Genomic DNA, 15,922 nt, shown 5'->3' with positions numbered 1-15,922 from the left:
TATGTCCCCCTCTTTGGGGACTCCAATTACACATAGATTTGACTGCTTGAAGTTGTCCCATAGCTCAATAAAGCTTTTTTTTTCCTCCAGAAAATGGAAAAGGACGAAACACTCTCCAACATTAAAAAAAAAAAAACAAATTATTTTTTAGAGCAGCTTTGAGTTCCCTGCAAAATTGAACGGAAAAAGTACAAAGAGTTCTCATATAACCCCTGTCTCCAGACACACGTAACTTTCCCCACTACTGACATCCCCCACTAGAGTGGGTACACTTGTTATAATTAATGAACCTACATTGACACCTTGTCTTTGAAAGTCTATAGTTTACATCAGGGTTCACTCTTGGTGTTGTACATTTTATGGGTTTTGACAAACCTATGACACGTATCCATAATTTTAGTATCATATGGAACAGTTTTACTGCGCCTAAAACATTTTATATAGGAAGTTGCAGAGTCACACTTGAGCCGGCTCTACTCTACCACTCCAATTTTATTTATTATTCTCCTCCTCACTCACGCTGCCTTGGCCACACTGGCCTTCTTTGTATTCCTCCAACACATCAAGTGCATTCTCTCCTCTTGTTCTTTGCACTTGCATTGACATCAACTGGAAATCTCTTTGCTTTGATCTTCTCAAAATGGTTTCTTGTTGTCATTCATAGAGGCTGTTCTCATGCCCCATGCAGTCACTTACTAATCATATGACCCTGTTTTGTTGTTGTTAAATAATTATTTTAATTATTTTAATTTTGGCTGCATTGGGTTTTCGTTGCTGTACGCAGGCTTTCTCTAGTTGCGACAAGCGGGGGCTACTCTTCCTTGCGGTGCACGGGCTTCTCATTGTGGTGGCTTCCCTTGTTGAGCACAGGCTCTAGGTGCACAGGCTTCAGTAGCTGTGGCGCGCAGGCTCAGTAGTTGTGGCTTGTGGGCTCTAGAGCACAGGCTCAGTAGTTGTGGCACATGGGCTTAGTTGCTTTGTGGCATGTGGGATCTTCCTGGACCAGGGATCGAACCCGTGTCCCCTGCATTGGTAGGTGGATTTTAAACCACTGCAGCACCAGAGAAGTCCCACCCTGTTTTGTTTTGTTTTGTTTTTAATTTTCGTAGCACTCATTACCATCCAAAGTGACTTTGTTTATTTATTTATTTAATAATTCATTGTCTATTTCTCTTCCACCCCATTCCCTGACACCCATTAGAAGGAAAGGTAGAACCTCATTCACTGCACATAATAACATTCATATGCATATGCACAGGGTCACATAGTAGGTAGTCAGAAATATGAAAAGCAAATGAATAGTTATTATATTTGCCTGAAAATCAGTAATCTTTCTTTATTAAAGGAGTTACATCTTTACTGTACATTTATTTGCTGCCTTCTTTCATGTGACTCACGGGAGGCAGGGAGTAGGGTAGGCTGTGTGTGTGTTTGTGTATGTGTGTATGTGTGTGTGTGTGTATAGAACAAACCTTATCTGCTCGGCTCCAAATGGCTTTAGGAGGTGGTTCTCCACTGATGGGAATCTCTAGACGAAGCTTGTTTCCTGCAATTACTGTCACTGTATTGTCAGCATCAAGACCATCCAGTATGATCTTCGGAGGATCTGGAATATTAACCGTGGCCTTTGTTATCAGACGGTTATTTCCATGTGATTATCTGGGTTAGTACTTGGCTAGTGTTAAACATTGGTAGTAACCAATATTTTATCCAGTCAAAAAGGATATAAGCGGAGTCAAAGTAGTTGGTGCCTGGTACCTTGCAAAACTACTTCATTGTTAAGACCTCTTAAGAATCAACTATTATGATTAGTGATTACTACCAATTCATGTACTTTTCTTTAAATATCACATTTTGAATATAATTCCAAGGTAAGCAAAACCAGAAAAACAAGAACACAACTCTGCAATGATCTCTTTTATCTACTCACCAATAACATGAACTTTGGCAGGCAAAGTAACAGAGTAGGCATCTGGTGCAAATACATAATCACCTTCGTCCTCGACGAGAGCATTGGCTATCACTACTTTGTGGATTCTAAGGAAATGAGAAAACATATTTCTAAGACTTTGCAAAGATTTAGACTGTGTAGGACCCAAACTGAGGAGACACCTGGTTTATCTTAACTTGCTTAGTGCAGGCTGGAGAGAGACTGAGAGTAATGTGGTGCCTTGATTATCCTATTTATTGATCCACATTCAGTATTTATTTTGGGCTATATGAAACTATCTCCACAAATACAGCCTGCTTACTATGCAAGAATCTCTTGTTCCTTTTTAAAATCTCATAGCTTAAAAAAGGATAGAAGATAACACCTCACTGATGCCATATTTTAAGATTCAAGAAATTACCAAGAATAACCTGACTTTGGCTTTTTATGCAGACCTAAGAGCAACAGTTCTTTTTTTAAAAAAAGTTGAGGTCTAGTTGACGTACATTATTATATATTTCATGTATACAACATAGTGATTCACAATTTTTAAAGGTTATGCTCCATTTATAGTTATTATAAAGTATTGGCATAAGAGCCATAGTTCTTAACTTTATTGGCAGCATGAGCCAGTGAATATCTGATGGACACTACGGCTCCTCAATCTGGAGAAAAACGAATATTTTTGTACACACAGAATTTGCTTACAATTTCAAAGGATTTATGGGGGCCCCTGAAGTTCATTCACAGTCTCCTAAAAATCCATGGATCCTAGTTTAAGAACTCTTGTCCTACATCCTTGCTAGATTCTAGGATATTATGCAAATCGTCCCCCCACCTCAGCAAAAAAAAATTGTGGAAAGGTCATATGACACTTATTGGTTAGGGACAGTGAATCCAATTCAACCAGTTCCTGAACTAGAATTCAGTATCCTCTAAGCTCATGTTTATATGGAAAGACTCAGTCAATGGGTTTTGAAATAACACAGCACCTCACTGTAAGGTACAGGTACAGGATCACAGGTAGGACATGATGTACAACAGAGGAATCACATATTCTTGCTATTTGAAAGCAAAGAACCGGAAATAGAACCTCTCCCTATGAGTACTCCCCAAACATCCTTACCAACCATGTAACTTAGGAAGCAGAAGAAGTGAAGATGGGGACCAGCCCTCACTTGGGGACCACCCTAGCTTACTTACCTTCCCCTGTGAACAATCTTTAGACGGTCAGTCTCCTGAATGGGGAGGCCATTTTTAGTCCATTTTCCTGATAAGTTTTCAGATATCTCACACTTCAAGCAGATTTCTTTTCCAAGATTTACAGTCTGATCAGTCAGAGGCGTCAATATCTTCAGAGGTTTTACTGCAGAAATAATAGATGGTTATTAAGTGCCAAATCTAAATTCCAGACAGGCCAAGACGGTGTCATTTCACAATGGTACAGTTTCACTATAATGCTTGTTTTGAAAATGAGAATTTGTTCAATGCAGTTGAAATATTCGGGGACAATTAGAGCATAAGACACATTTCACGTTCGATTAAGCATGATTTTATTCATGAGAAAGACTAGGTGAATCCAGAAAATGGCACCCAGCTGAACTGAGTCAGGTAGGACCGCACAGAGCACACACATACGCCTCAAACATCTACCAGCTGCTTTAGTTCACCCATGTTAAATGAGCCACATCCATGCACATCTGAGATGACAGCTCTCCATCCAATTTCAAATAACCTCCTTCCACTACTTCACAACAGCTCACAAACTGCAACACTTCTGACACCACTTCCACAAGCAAATTTCAGGTCTTTTTCAAGGTAAAGTGCCATATTTGTTGTATTTATTAACCATTTAACATCTGTAAAACTGTACTACTGTTTTTTTCTTATAACTTCTTATCATTTTATTTTTTAAAAAATGTGTCCCTGACAAAATTGTTGAGTGTTGTGTTCTTAACCCCACTTTCCCCATTAGCCCTATGATTTTTATTGCATGACTTTGTACAGCACAGTAATTTTTAGAAATGCATATGTTACATTATAGCAGGACTGACTGTAATTGCTTTAAACAGATAAGGATCTGCCTATGGTTGAAAAAACGTTTTGATATTACACTTACAATGGCCATCATTCCACAAAACATAAGCAGTGTATTGCGATTACTTCCAAATAATTCAATAATCATATGAATTGCACCTGGACTTAGAAAGAAATAAGGAAGTAGAGTTTCTGCTCTGCACGTATTACCGATCTTCTTGTGAAGTTCGCTATTCTAATTTTCATGGCTAACTGGAAGGGACAGACTCTGCCATTAAGAGCTGACTACCATTAGGGGGCATTTGGAAAAGGACATGAATTCTTTCACGCCTCTAAAGCATATCGGGGGACTTCCCTGGTGGTCCAGTGGTTAAGACTTTGCTTTCCAATGCAAGGGGTGCAGGTTCGATCCCTGGTTGGGGAGCTAAGATCCTACATGTCTCACAGCCGAAAAACCAAAACATAAAAAACAGAAGCAATACTGTAACAAATTCAATAACGACTTAAAAAAAATGGTCCACATCAAAAAAAATCTTTTAAAAAATTGTTTAGAAAAAATAAAGCGGGCTTCCCTGGTGGCGCAGTGGTTGGGAGTCCGCCTGCCGATGCAGGGGACACGGGTTCGTGCCCCGGTCCGGGAAGATCCCACATGCCGTGGAGTGGCTGGGCCCATCAGCCATGGCTGCTGAGCCTGTGTGTCCGGAGCCTGTGCTCCGCAACGGGAGAGGCCACAACAGTGAGAGGCCTGCGTACCCGCCAAAAAAAAAAAAGCATATCGGCAAATTAGCTTAGTCTTCTCAATTGAGGCCCATTAGTTTGAGCAACTTCTCAGCCCAAATGTAACTGAAGAATGTTGAATGTTTATTGAAGAGATAGCAAGTTCACCAAACCAAAGGTCACCAAAGGATTAAGCAAACAGGATAACAGGATTTGATATCATATCTAAGTATTTATCATGTATTTTTATGGTTTGGGGACTGAAATATTTCTTAACCATTTGGGTAACTTCTCTGGCAGGTGATTTTTATACTTCCTTCCCAATATTGGTATTCTACTATTAAACTGAGCAGTAAGTTCTTAGAGTCCCTGACTGATATGACATAGACACTCAGCTGGAATGGAATCTAATTTTACATATTTTAAATTGCCACAAGTACAAGCCAAATAGATTGAAACTCTCCTAAAACTGAATTAACAAACACAAGACACTAGTAAAACAGCTTGGAAGACATCCAAGGAAGTCTTACTTACAGTCAATGGTAAGTTTAGCGGATGACTGTCCTCCTGTTGTCATTACAGAATATTCTGCAGTGTCAGCCTTTGTTGCTTCTTCTATGACCAAAATGTGTTTTTTGCCTTCAACTTTAATGTAGTGTCTTGATCTTGGACTAGGGATGATTTCCTCACCATTCTTAAACCTGAGTTAAAATAGATTATAAAAAAAAGTTTTATAAAAGACCCTTCAGGAGACAGATACCAGACACTCAAGAACTTTTTGTTGAATTAAAGAATGTATGGATCAATGTATCAATAGATTAATGTTGTAACAAGTATTGTCTGAAAAATGACATTAAAAACATAAGCCCACTCTTTCCATTTAAGATCAATCAGATAAAGATGCTAACAATGGATATTACCTACGTTGGACACTTGACACACACTAGTAAGAATATCATTTTAATACACTTTAAAGACAGTTGTGATTCTAGATTAGAATGAACAATCTATTCTGTACCAATTACTAGAGATTCCTGCTGCATAATTTACTCTGCTTCTCAATTAAGATTTTAAGACTCCGAATCGTCTAGTCTTTAATTTTGAGGTTACTCACAGAGAACTTGAGAAAACACTTCCCATCTGACCCCAAAACTATGCTTTTTATTTTTAAGAACTGTTAAAGTAATTGGTAATTCTCAGTCTAAAGTATTTTTCTGAGATACTTAACAATAAAGTTACTAGGAATAACATGAAAAAAGTATATTTTCTTTTTCTTTTTTTTTTTTTTGAAAAAATGTATATTTTCCATGTAACTTGCCAGTATGGCATAGTGAGAGTAAGCATGGTATACAGCACCCATGGGCTTTGGAGTCAAATAGACCTGGAAAACCTTGAGCCATCCATTTATTAGTAAGTGCCTATTTCCCTATATCCTTACCAATATAGATTTCTGGATCTTTTTTCAGTTTTCTGTTTCACAGGTGAAAAAAAACCCAGTATCTTAGTATAGTTTTAGTTAAAACTTCTAACACGAATGAGGTTGAGACCCTTTTCATATCTGTAAATGCAATTTCCTGTTCTCCAAACTATGAAGGTACTTTTTTTGTCTATTAAAAATGGACAGGGACTTCCCTGGTGGCACAGTGGTTAAGACTCCGCCTGCCAACGCAGGGGACATGGGTACGAGCCCTGGTCCAGGAAGATCCCACATGCCGCGGAGCAACCAAGCCCGTGCGCCACAACTACTGAGCCTGTGAGCCACAACTACTGAAGCCTGCGTGCCTAGAGCCCGTGCTCCTCAGCAAGAGAAGCCACCACCATGAGAAGCCCGTGCACCGCAATGAAGAGTAGCCCCTGCTCGCCGCAACTAGAGAAAGACTGTGTGCAGCAACGAAGACCCAACACAGCCAAAAAAAAAAAGGACAGACCTCAGGAAAGCTATTTACCATTTTACATGGGCATCATCTTCAGACACCTCACATTCTAATTCCACTCTGTCCCCACAGTACGCTTTTGTATCTTCCAGCTGTTTGGTCACTATAACTGGAGGCTCTAGTGTGAAAAAAACCAAAATCAGAATCATTAAATGTCCAAAAACCTGCCTTGTGACCCTGGGTTTGTTCACAGATGAAAAACCAACAATAAGAAAGTATCATGCATCATAGAGCCATGGTTAGATGGTGGTAGGTAGTAGGTAGGTTTTTTATGATTTTTTCACGGCAAAATAAATAGCTGGCAACCCTGGGTAAGTTTTTCCAATTTTCTAAGAACTCTTCAAATCAAATAAATTATTGTTTTAGAGAGCAGACACATTGTATCAGATATCCTTCTTTTGGCAAATAAGATACCAGATGGTAGGCATTTCTGGGGAAGGAGAACCTATAACACTAAAATTCTCTACTTCTGGTTCTAGACGGATGATAGAGATTGCAGAATTGTCTTTTTAAAAAATTTTTTAATTGAAGTATAGTTGATGTTCAAGATTACAGAGCTGCCTTAATCATAGGTCCTCATAAAGAAAATAAGTGATTCATGGCTTCATTGACACCCTCCAGCTCTTTCACAATGTCTTAGTAAATGATGGTCTTCAGCGATCTCAGTGCCAACGATTGATGCCGTTTACTAATGAAGCTGTTTCAAGAGAAATCTATTTGTGATCAGCTGAGTGTGTGAAATGGTTATCCAGTAGACTTTATTGGGTTTCAGAAGTTATCACGAGAACAATTATATGGCAAAATACTGCTTGCTTGAGCCAAAACTACAAGGCATTTTTACTCAGTTTTTTCCTCCCTTTGGCTTTTCTAGTCTTCAACGAACCTGAAGATTAATTAGGATACACAATAACTGGCAGTACAGAGAGGCTTTAATCCAGAGCCAATCTAACACCCAAGATAAGCCATCTCTAGAGGTACTACCGTCTCTGCTCTGGAGCTCAAAAGCTCACTTCATCACTTCCATTTTGATGATCCCTGAGAGAAGGAGAGCTGTTGGCTCTTAATGGCTACAGTAAGAAATTTCACCTTACCTCTCACAAAGAGCTCAGTGGAGCATTTCTCATCACCAGCTGTCACATAATACTCTGAATCATCTGTTAGCACACAGTTATTGATAAACATGATTCTTTCACATCCTTTATGTTCAAAGATGTATCTGTTTTAAACAGAAGGAAGATAAACAGAGTCCATGAACTTGATTTTACTCTTTTCTTTATTGCCAGCAAATTTGGCTTATAATTCAGTAATATTTGAAAGTCAGAAATAGTAATTTTGATCTGCAATTTATGTAGCCATGTCTTACATAGTTTAATAAACATCAAACCAATGTCTATCTTTATAACATGTAATGTAACACATATGCATATTTACACACAATATTTAATTTGTCATTTTCTTTTATGTATGTTTTTCATTTCAAATATAAATCAGTACTCACATATTTGCCAATGAACCTATTGTTGGAAAATAGGGTTGGCTAAGATTTTTAACTCTGTACATTTTAAAAAACGAGCAATTCATCTACTTTATTGAGGGACAGAGACGATCTTTTTCATTGATTTATTGATTTCACTCCTTGCTAGCCCAGTGAGACAGATTTTATTGGGTGAATAAATGGTTATACAATTTAAGCAATAATATGAACTTAATCATTAACATAGATGGTAAATTCTATAGAATGTGATATTCTCTTAAATGAGCTTAAGAACTAGTGTTATCATATCATAGATATCATCTACTAAGAAAGAAGTTGAGTGTTTGGAAACAAAAACCTGAAATCTAAGGATTGCAAAATTTGATTATCTGTGACCTAGATTATGGATGGATATATCAGGGCATCATAACAGACTAAAGAAAAGTTCTCATTTGGGAAATTCTCAACTTGAAGATTTCAAGAACAAAACACTAAGCAACATTTTTCTAGATAAAGATAACCAAGTAAAATTATGTTTTTGGGGTTTCCCTGGTGGCGCAGTGGTTGAGAGTCCGCCTGCCGATGCAAGGGACACAGGTTCGTGCCCCGGTCCGGGAAGATCCCACATGCCGTGGAGCGGCTAGGCCCGTGAGCCATGGCCGCTGAGCCTGCGCGTCCAGAGCCTGTGCTCCGCAATGGGAGAGGCCATAGCGGGGAGAGGCCCGCGTACCACAAAAAAAAAAATTATGTTTTTGGTAAATTCAGGCTGCCTTCAAGAGATTTTTACCAGATATAAACATTATTATCACAAAGTCACTCTGAGAGCATGACCACATTAAGAAATTGGAATCCACCTAATTGTACCACAGAAGTGACAGATATTCAGGATTAAAGTCTTTTATAAATATGCACGTGGCTCCTGTTAAGTGAAAAAATATATATTGGAGTTGAAAATCTCTCAGACTGAGAAGGATCTCTGTAAAGTAGTTTCATAATAGACTAGCGATACCATCAGGTATCAGGGATTAGTCTGTTTCCTTCATTTGGGAAAGGGCCAAAAAACAATAAAACACAGGCTTTAGATGCTACTCTGGAAAAACAAGTTATCTAATTATAAGGTGTGATTCCCAGCTGGTATATCGAATATAGATTTCAATTTTTTTCAAAATTTGATTTAAAAAAACTGGGAGAAGTTTGGCAATGCTCTGAAGTAATCACATATAACCTACAGTGACACAAATCCATAGTTAGGAATCACTTGAAATAGTTTGTATAGAATTAAAACATAAAACAAGGTTTAATTTATATAGTACTATAGTTTTGATGGTTCTAAAATACATGAAAAGTTTTTGCTGTCCCTCTATATGATTTTGTATCATACAGGTATAACTAAAAAGTGCTTTTAGGCATAGAAAATTAAGTCAAATTACTCTTTGATTTGTATAGTTATCACTGATTATTCGCAAATTCCACTTACTTTGTACTGGGTCGAATTTCTTGACCATTTTTATACCATTTCACCTCCAACTTTGGATCCGCCAGTTCCACAGCAAATCTTACCCTGCCTCCTTTATCAACCTGATATGCAGGATCGAGAATTTTTGCAAAAGCTGTAAGAGAGAAGAAGCAAAACTATGTTCACATGCATATGCTATGAATTTGAATGGTCAATATATGTATGAGAACCTAAAGCTAAATAAAAAATTGAGACTGAAGAAGAAAGAACTAGGAACCTTCCAAATTATCCCTTATATTTTAGGAGTCTGAATCAATTTATAAACCATAAGATGGTTTAAAAATGTAAAGAGAATCCACATGCTTTTGGAAGAAACATAAGAATTATTGAAGAGGCTTCAAAAATGATTATCTTCTTTCTTCAGGGAATGTATGATACAAAGTATCCAAATGAAATTTGGACTTGAAGAACATGCTCATTCTCCTAATATGATTATTATCAGGATCATTGGCATTATCTGTGTACATCTGTGTCACAGTTTTTTATCATATAATTTATGAGATGCTTTCGATGACTCGTGAGCTTAAATGAAATGCCTTTGACTGACTGAAATAGTAGGCTTATCAAAGTTTTTGTACTGTGGAAACTTGCCCAAATATTGGCATGTTTAAACACTTGGGTAACCATATCGGGTGTGAGAAGTGAATTCCCCATGCCTCATCAAATGGGTGGAAGAATATAACAGTAAAACAAAGAAACATAGAATCTACTCTGCCTAAATAAGAATCAGGAATTTGAGAGTGAGGGAGAGATGCAGAGGCTGGAGAAAGGGGCCGCTGAGAAATTGCCAGTAACAGCGGGAATGTTTAATATTCCATTATATAATACATTGTATGTGTCACTGTAATGCACCTTCTGTTACCTTAAACCTTCAGCAGCTGTCTGCTACCCGCTTAGCCTGTGATGTGCGGGGCAGTAAACTACTTCACCTGAAGTCAAGTTAACCAAGAGAAGATTAACCCCTGCAAATTCCACCCCAACTAGTCCGTCCCCAAACCCAGCAGGAAATAGGAAGGATTAATCTCCCCCAGGGGTGCTCACCTGCGCTCTTCTTCTCCACTCTGCGCATGCGCTTGAGCCGCTTGAGCATCCCGCGCAGGTCAGTGATGCCGTACTGGAAGGCGATCTTCTCGTACTCGCTGGGTTTCGCATTCTTCAGCAGCTCCCACACGTCTATCTCAGGTTCTTCCTCCTGCTGTTTCACCTCCCTAACCGGGGAGAACCATTGCCTAGTTTAATAGCTGCCCACTGGCCCTTAAAGACAAGGAAGGTCGGAGTATGGCACCGATTTTTCGGGTCAGTGCTACAAGCTCTGTTTAAACCCTGAGTCCTTAAAGCCGAGGGGAAAGTGTACTTTGCCTGAAGTCTCAGGGAAACTTCCAGATAGTCAAAGATCAGATACGTGCACTTATATTAACGCTCTCGTTTTCCTAGTTAAAGACACAATATTAGGGGGAGAGGAGGATACCAGGAAATATCCTTAAGATATTTTTACTTATTTTCAACTTGCAAGTCTAAATAGGAGGTGAGATTTTAAGGAACTTAAAAGAAATGTTTTCATCTAGGATATCGATATTGAAATAAGGATTAAGAACTAGAAGATTTTAGGTGTTGGTCTGTGAAAGAACAATGCTCTCTTTCTACCTTCATTGGCGTGCATACCCTAGCTCTATGTGGAGATGGTACAAACACAGCATTTCAAATCTTCGGATTTTGCAAATAGCATTTTCCCTACCATGTTAGTAAATGTGTACATTAACCATTTTTGCTGTTTTTTAATACAAAAAACATTTGAAACTGTGACTAAGCGTTTGTTTTTTGTTTTTGTTTTGGTTTGGTTGTTTTTCATATGATTTTTGTGTATACGTATTCTTTTTAAGAGAAAACTATTTTTTTCTAAATTGTCAGAGTAGAAAAAGAGAATGAGATCCAGAAATCTCTCGTATTTCATCTTAAAGTATTGTCTTGAACTTTTTTGGAAGCAGGTTGGGTATGAATCATGAAAATATAAATGTGAAACTGTAAAGCAAGTCATTAAGCGTTCCATGAACAAGGCGAAAGTAATTTCTTAGTGTAATTATCAAAATTATGACTCTAAATTTTGATCACTGTCAAAAGAACATATAAAGAACATATATAACTAATATATATACACACATATATATGATTTAAAGTACATACACTTGTCTGTATTTTAAAACCAAAAAATGAAACAAAACTCAGGAATAAACACTTTTAGGGAAAGAGACTTAGTATAAATGCAAAATATAATTCAAATTGATTTCCTTCACTAGCTAAGTAGTCCTAATTTTGTTTAAGCTTAGTTGACTCTTTTTATCAACTAAGGTTAATTTGGAAATGTTATAGTGACTGCTTACTGTGAATAATGCTGGTTTGGGTATGATTTTTCCAGGAAAACTGGTCAACACATCTTAAACATCAGTGTGAAAACAGATTCATGCTTCATGTTAGCAAATAATGAGTTGCATATGTTTGCATTGTCCAATTAATTACACCTGCTTCAGAATTTCTTGAGGAAAGACTGGGTTGTAATCATAGGGAAGGGGAGGAGAATATAAATATGAACATAGAGTTTAGGGTGGCATTAGGCAAGGATGACTTCTGCATATCTAATTTCCATTGTTGTGTAAGTCTTTTGCCCAGTAGAGGATGCTGAGGCAAATCTGGGAGATGGAAGGAAGTGAGAGGTCATTGGTCCATCAGTAACCTTTGTGGAGAGGACTAGTAACACCATTAGGAAAATGTGCCTCTTAAAGACTCAAGACACAACTATTATCTTCATTTCACTGAAATGGTAATTACACCCTCTATTAACATGGGGAAATTGAAAAGCTTAAGAAAATTGTCCTGAAGTTGAAATATTGGTAATAATTTGCCTGATCTACTATAACTACTGCCTGAAAGCAGTCTAAATTTCAAATATAACATTTAAATATTTTGTAGGAAGTCTTGGAGAATTGCAATTTAAATGTGTATGTGTGTATATATGTATATATTCTCTGTGGGTCTTTCCTTAATCCAGTTTATTATTGCTCTATTTTTGTCACATTAGCCTGAGTCCCCACATTGTTAAACTATGCCATACTACATTGTGTTCAATTTGTATCTCAACCAAGAAGAATTACATACACATTTCAAGGGTCCTCCTGACATTGATGAAAAGATTTAAAGATATCAAACTAGATTAAAATAGATAACAAGAGGCACAAATAAAACACTGAGATGTACCTAGATGAATGAGGTGAATGTTTATATGAGGAAGCCAGTAATAAAGGTCATCATTTTCAGTGTGTTTCTTGAGTCAGTTTTGTTGGTAGATTCATAAAACCAATCATCCTCACCATTTTTTTCTCATTAAAACACCAAAATGCACCCCACTCTACTACGACCTTAATCCTAATACAAACACCAATGACCTCTTGCCTCTTCCTTCTTCCTTTCCTCTCCATCACTTCACTGAATCCCAAATTGCAAGGAGATGGATTCATTATTTTGTACTGGAACGTGAGGTCAAGGCTGCCATCTGTAGCATCTCCTTTACTCATTCAGAACATATCTATACTTACTGTGGTGGCTGCACATGACCCTATCTGCAAGGCTACATTAAGTTTCAGCAGGAAGAAAAAGCCATATTTCTATAGGCACTACTGATTCCTTTCCAAGCATGGGGATAGACCTATATAACATTTACAGTACTTCCATCTACATCGAAATTTCTATAACTTGACACTCCTAGTGAAATATAGAGCAGTTATAGAAATTTTATGTAGAATAAACTTTTAAGTATTTATATAGGTCAAGTCCCATAACAAGATACTGCCCAAAAGACTGACTGTGATTTATTTAATGTCTATTTGAAATAGGCTGACTTTGTTCAGGGCAGGGAGATCTTTTGTTGTATAAAGATGTTGGTTGTAATGATATTTATACTCATAGGGATTTTGTCACAGACTCTCGGAGGAGTAGAAATGGTAACCACATGTCATTACCACAATGAAAACACATGCAATTCACAAATTAGTAGGAAAACACAATGATTTCTAAAGTTATACCAGTGGACTAGTATATAGTATATTAAATGAATATAGTCTTATGATAACAACAACCTAATTATGAGTCAAAATAATAATTAGGGGATGTAAAGAAAATGAGAACTGGAGACATGTTGACTGCCCATTTTTTTCTAGTAATTTTTTTTTTCTTTAGTCATTTTGACCATTAATGAGATTTCTTTTACTCTGCAAACTACTGGTAGAACTAGTCTGTTCTTTTTTCTTTCTTTTTCCTTTTAATCAGACCTGGCACCTAATAATCTACTGTATTACATTTTTAATGATTGAGTGTGTGTGTGTGTGTGTATGTGTATTTTGTCACTTTACGAATATAAATTCTTCAAGGGAAAATGTCACATTTTGGGGGGAAGTGGATATTTATTTGACACCTGTACGAGCCAGGCCTTTTACATTTAACTTAATTCTCACAATAATTCTCTTAAGTAGTTTTATTCTCCACATTTACAGATGTGGAAAACAAGTCTCAGGGAGGACATATAATTTGACCAAAGTCATGCACAGTAATTAGTAAATGGGAGAGTTGAGACTCAAATCCATGTTTTAACCACTACCTTTTCCTTTCCACAAATATGTATCTATCTCTTTCTACGTGCCAAATGCTGGAAGGCACTGGATTTCTTTTCCTCACATCACCTAGTATTATATTCTACACAAAGAGAGCATTTAGTATTTTCCTGGTTGAGTAAATGCAGGAAAAAAAAAAACCAAAAAACAAAAAACCTCTCTTGTCTTCCTAAAGTTTCAATTTGTGCTATAAATGTCCGAGACGCCAACTTCTGAGGCAGATTCAGAGTTATGTTTCTTATGTGGAGTCACAGGAAATGTGCTGACTCAGAAAAGGGAAACTTGGATTTAGGTCCCTGCCCTTCCTCTAACTAGCTGTGTGACTTGGGGTAAGTCACTCAACATCTCTGGTCTTTGGTTTCTCACCTGTAGAACAGGAAGAGTGAGGCTCACTTAAGGTCACTTCATATACTATTGCTTTAAATACATCTGGGTAATTAATAAATATTATTGAGACTAATGATTATTTGAAGTATCCAGAGAAGGAAAAATGTTTTTGATACTGCCAAAGTCTACTGATTGGCTAATATCCATTTGGTTATTAATAAATGGCACCTGTTAATATTTCAGTTCTCAACCTAAATGTTTAGAGCTGGGGGTGAATTTTTCATTCACAGGGACTTGAATAAAGTCATCCAGCTAAACTGAGAATGAACACAAGCCCATTTATTACTATTTGTAATTTGTTTTGAAGCATTTCTATCTATACTAACGATTTTTTAGTAACCATAGAAAGCAGTAAAAATAATAAAAAGTGAATCTAAAATGCTAAATGAAAACTGTTATCAACATTATATATCATTAATTTAGAATTATAGTTTTACTGTTTATTCACAAGTTTGGTAGATAAACACAATCCCAGCAAAACTCATTTTCTTTTTGTTGCTTCTGTGCTATAGTAAATATCTAGATTTGTATATCTTTATATATAACACATATATAATATAGTATATTTATGATTATGTATATGCATATTTATGGGCAGAAATTCTATAAAATGGTTGTATACTAAATATCCATAATGAAAATCTATAAATTTTATTGCCAGAGAGTACAAAGTTAAGGGAGTGTGAGTGATAATACTAAACACGTCTCCATTTTACTACTATATTTTATCTCGTCTAAAAATGCACATTTTTGGACATTTTAAACATCTCTGAAATAAGGATGTACCTTACAGTCAATAGTATGTCATAATAAACAATTTGGAGCAATTTTTTTCATTGCTTAGTGATTTATAAAATACAGGTATATATTAACATGAATGGTGTCTTATATTTGATGAAATATAGTAAATCACCAATACTATGTTAAAGTATTTATATACTTGCTGAGACTTCCACCAAAAGACTTCTACCAAAATTTTGAAATTGATTTTTCAGTCAAATATCAAAAGCAGAAGAATGGAGGCTTTATTTATTCAATCGTGACAATGAATCATGATTGAAATAATAGAAATCATGAGAGAAATAAAAAGTATTCAGGTATTTAAGTCTCTGTCTCAGTTTTCAGATTTCCTCATCCCCTTCTTAGAAAGTATGTGAAGACTCATGAAACATTTAAAAAGAAAGTAAAAGCATCAGCTAAAATCTTTAACAGATTAGTATGCAGTTGTTTCTCTGTCTCTTTCTTAGTCAACGCTGTTATAGTATTCCA

At 36.7% G+C, this 15,922-nt stretch overlaps 1 protein-coding gene across 5 annotated transcripts in view; it reads right to left on the bottom strand.

The window, feature by feature from the left end:
• MYBPC1 (myosin binding protein C, slow type) overlaps positions 1–15,922 on the bottom strand; it is a 94,177-nt gene that overhangs the window by 33,897 nt on the left and 44,358 nt on the right. For all 5 annotated transcript variants that reach the window (XM_029205231.1, XM_029205230.1, XM_029205232.1 and 2 more), the window contains 8 exons: positions 10,650–10,816; positions 9,570–9,702; positions 7,710–7,834; positions 6,631–6,736; positions 5,219–5,385; positions 3,134–3,296; positions 1,931–2,037; positions 1,473–1,606 (listed from right to left, as the gene is read on the bottom strand). In XM_029205231.1, the coding sequence (XP_029061064.1) occupies positions 1,473–1,606; positions 1,931–2,037; positions 3,134–3,296; positions 5,219–5,385; positions 6,631–6,736; positions 7,710–7,834; positions 9,570–9,702; positions 10,650–10,816 (1,102 nt within the window). The remainder of the gene's footprint in view (positions 1–1,472; positions 1,607–1,930; positions 2,038–3,133; positions 3,297–5,218; positions 5,386–6,630; positions 6,737–7,709; positions 7,835–9,569; positions 9,703–10,649; positions 10,817–15,922) is intronic.

Source organism: Monodon monoceros, unplaced genomic scaffold, assembly GCF_005190385.1.
Source record: "Monodon monoceros isolate NGI ecotype Baffin Bay Population unplaced genomic scaffold, NGI_Narwhal_1 Super_Scaffold_6, whole genome shotgun sequence".
Taxonomy (NCBI): domain Eukaryota; kingdom Metazoa; phylum Chordata; class Mammalia; order Artiodactyla; family Monodontidae; genus Monodon; species Monodon monoceros.
Note: the sequence above shows the minus strand (reverse complement) of the source record. Positions and strands in the feature narration are given on the sequence as shown.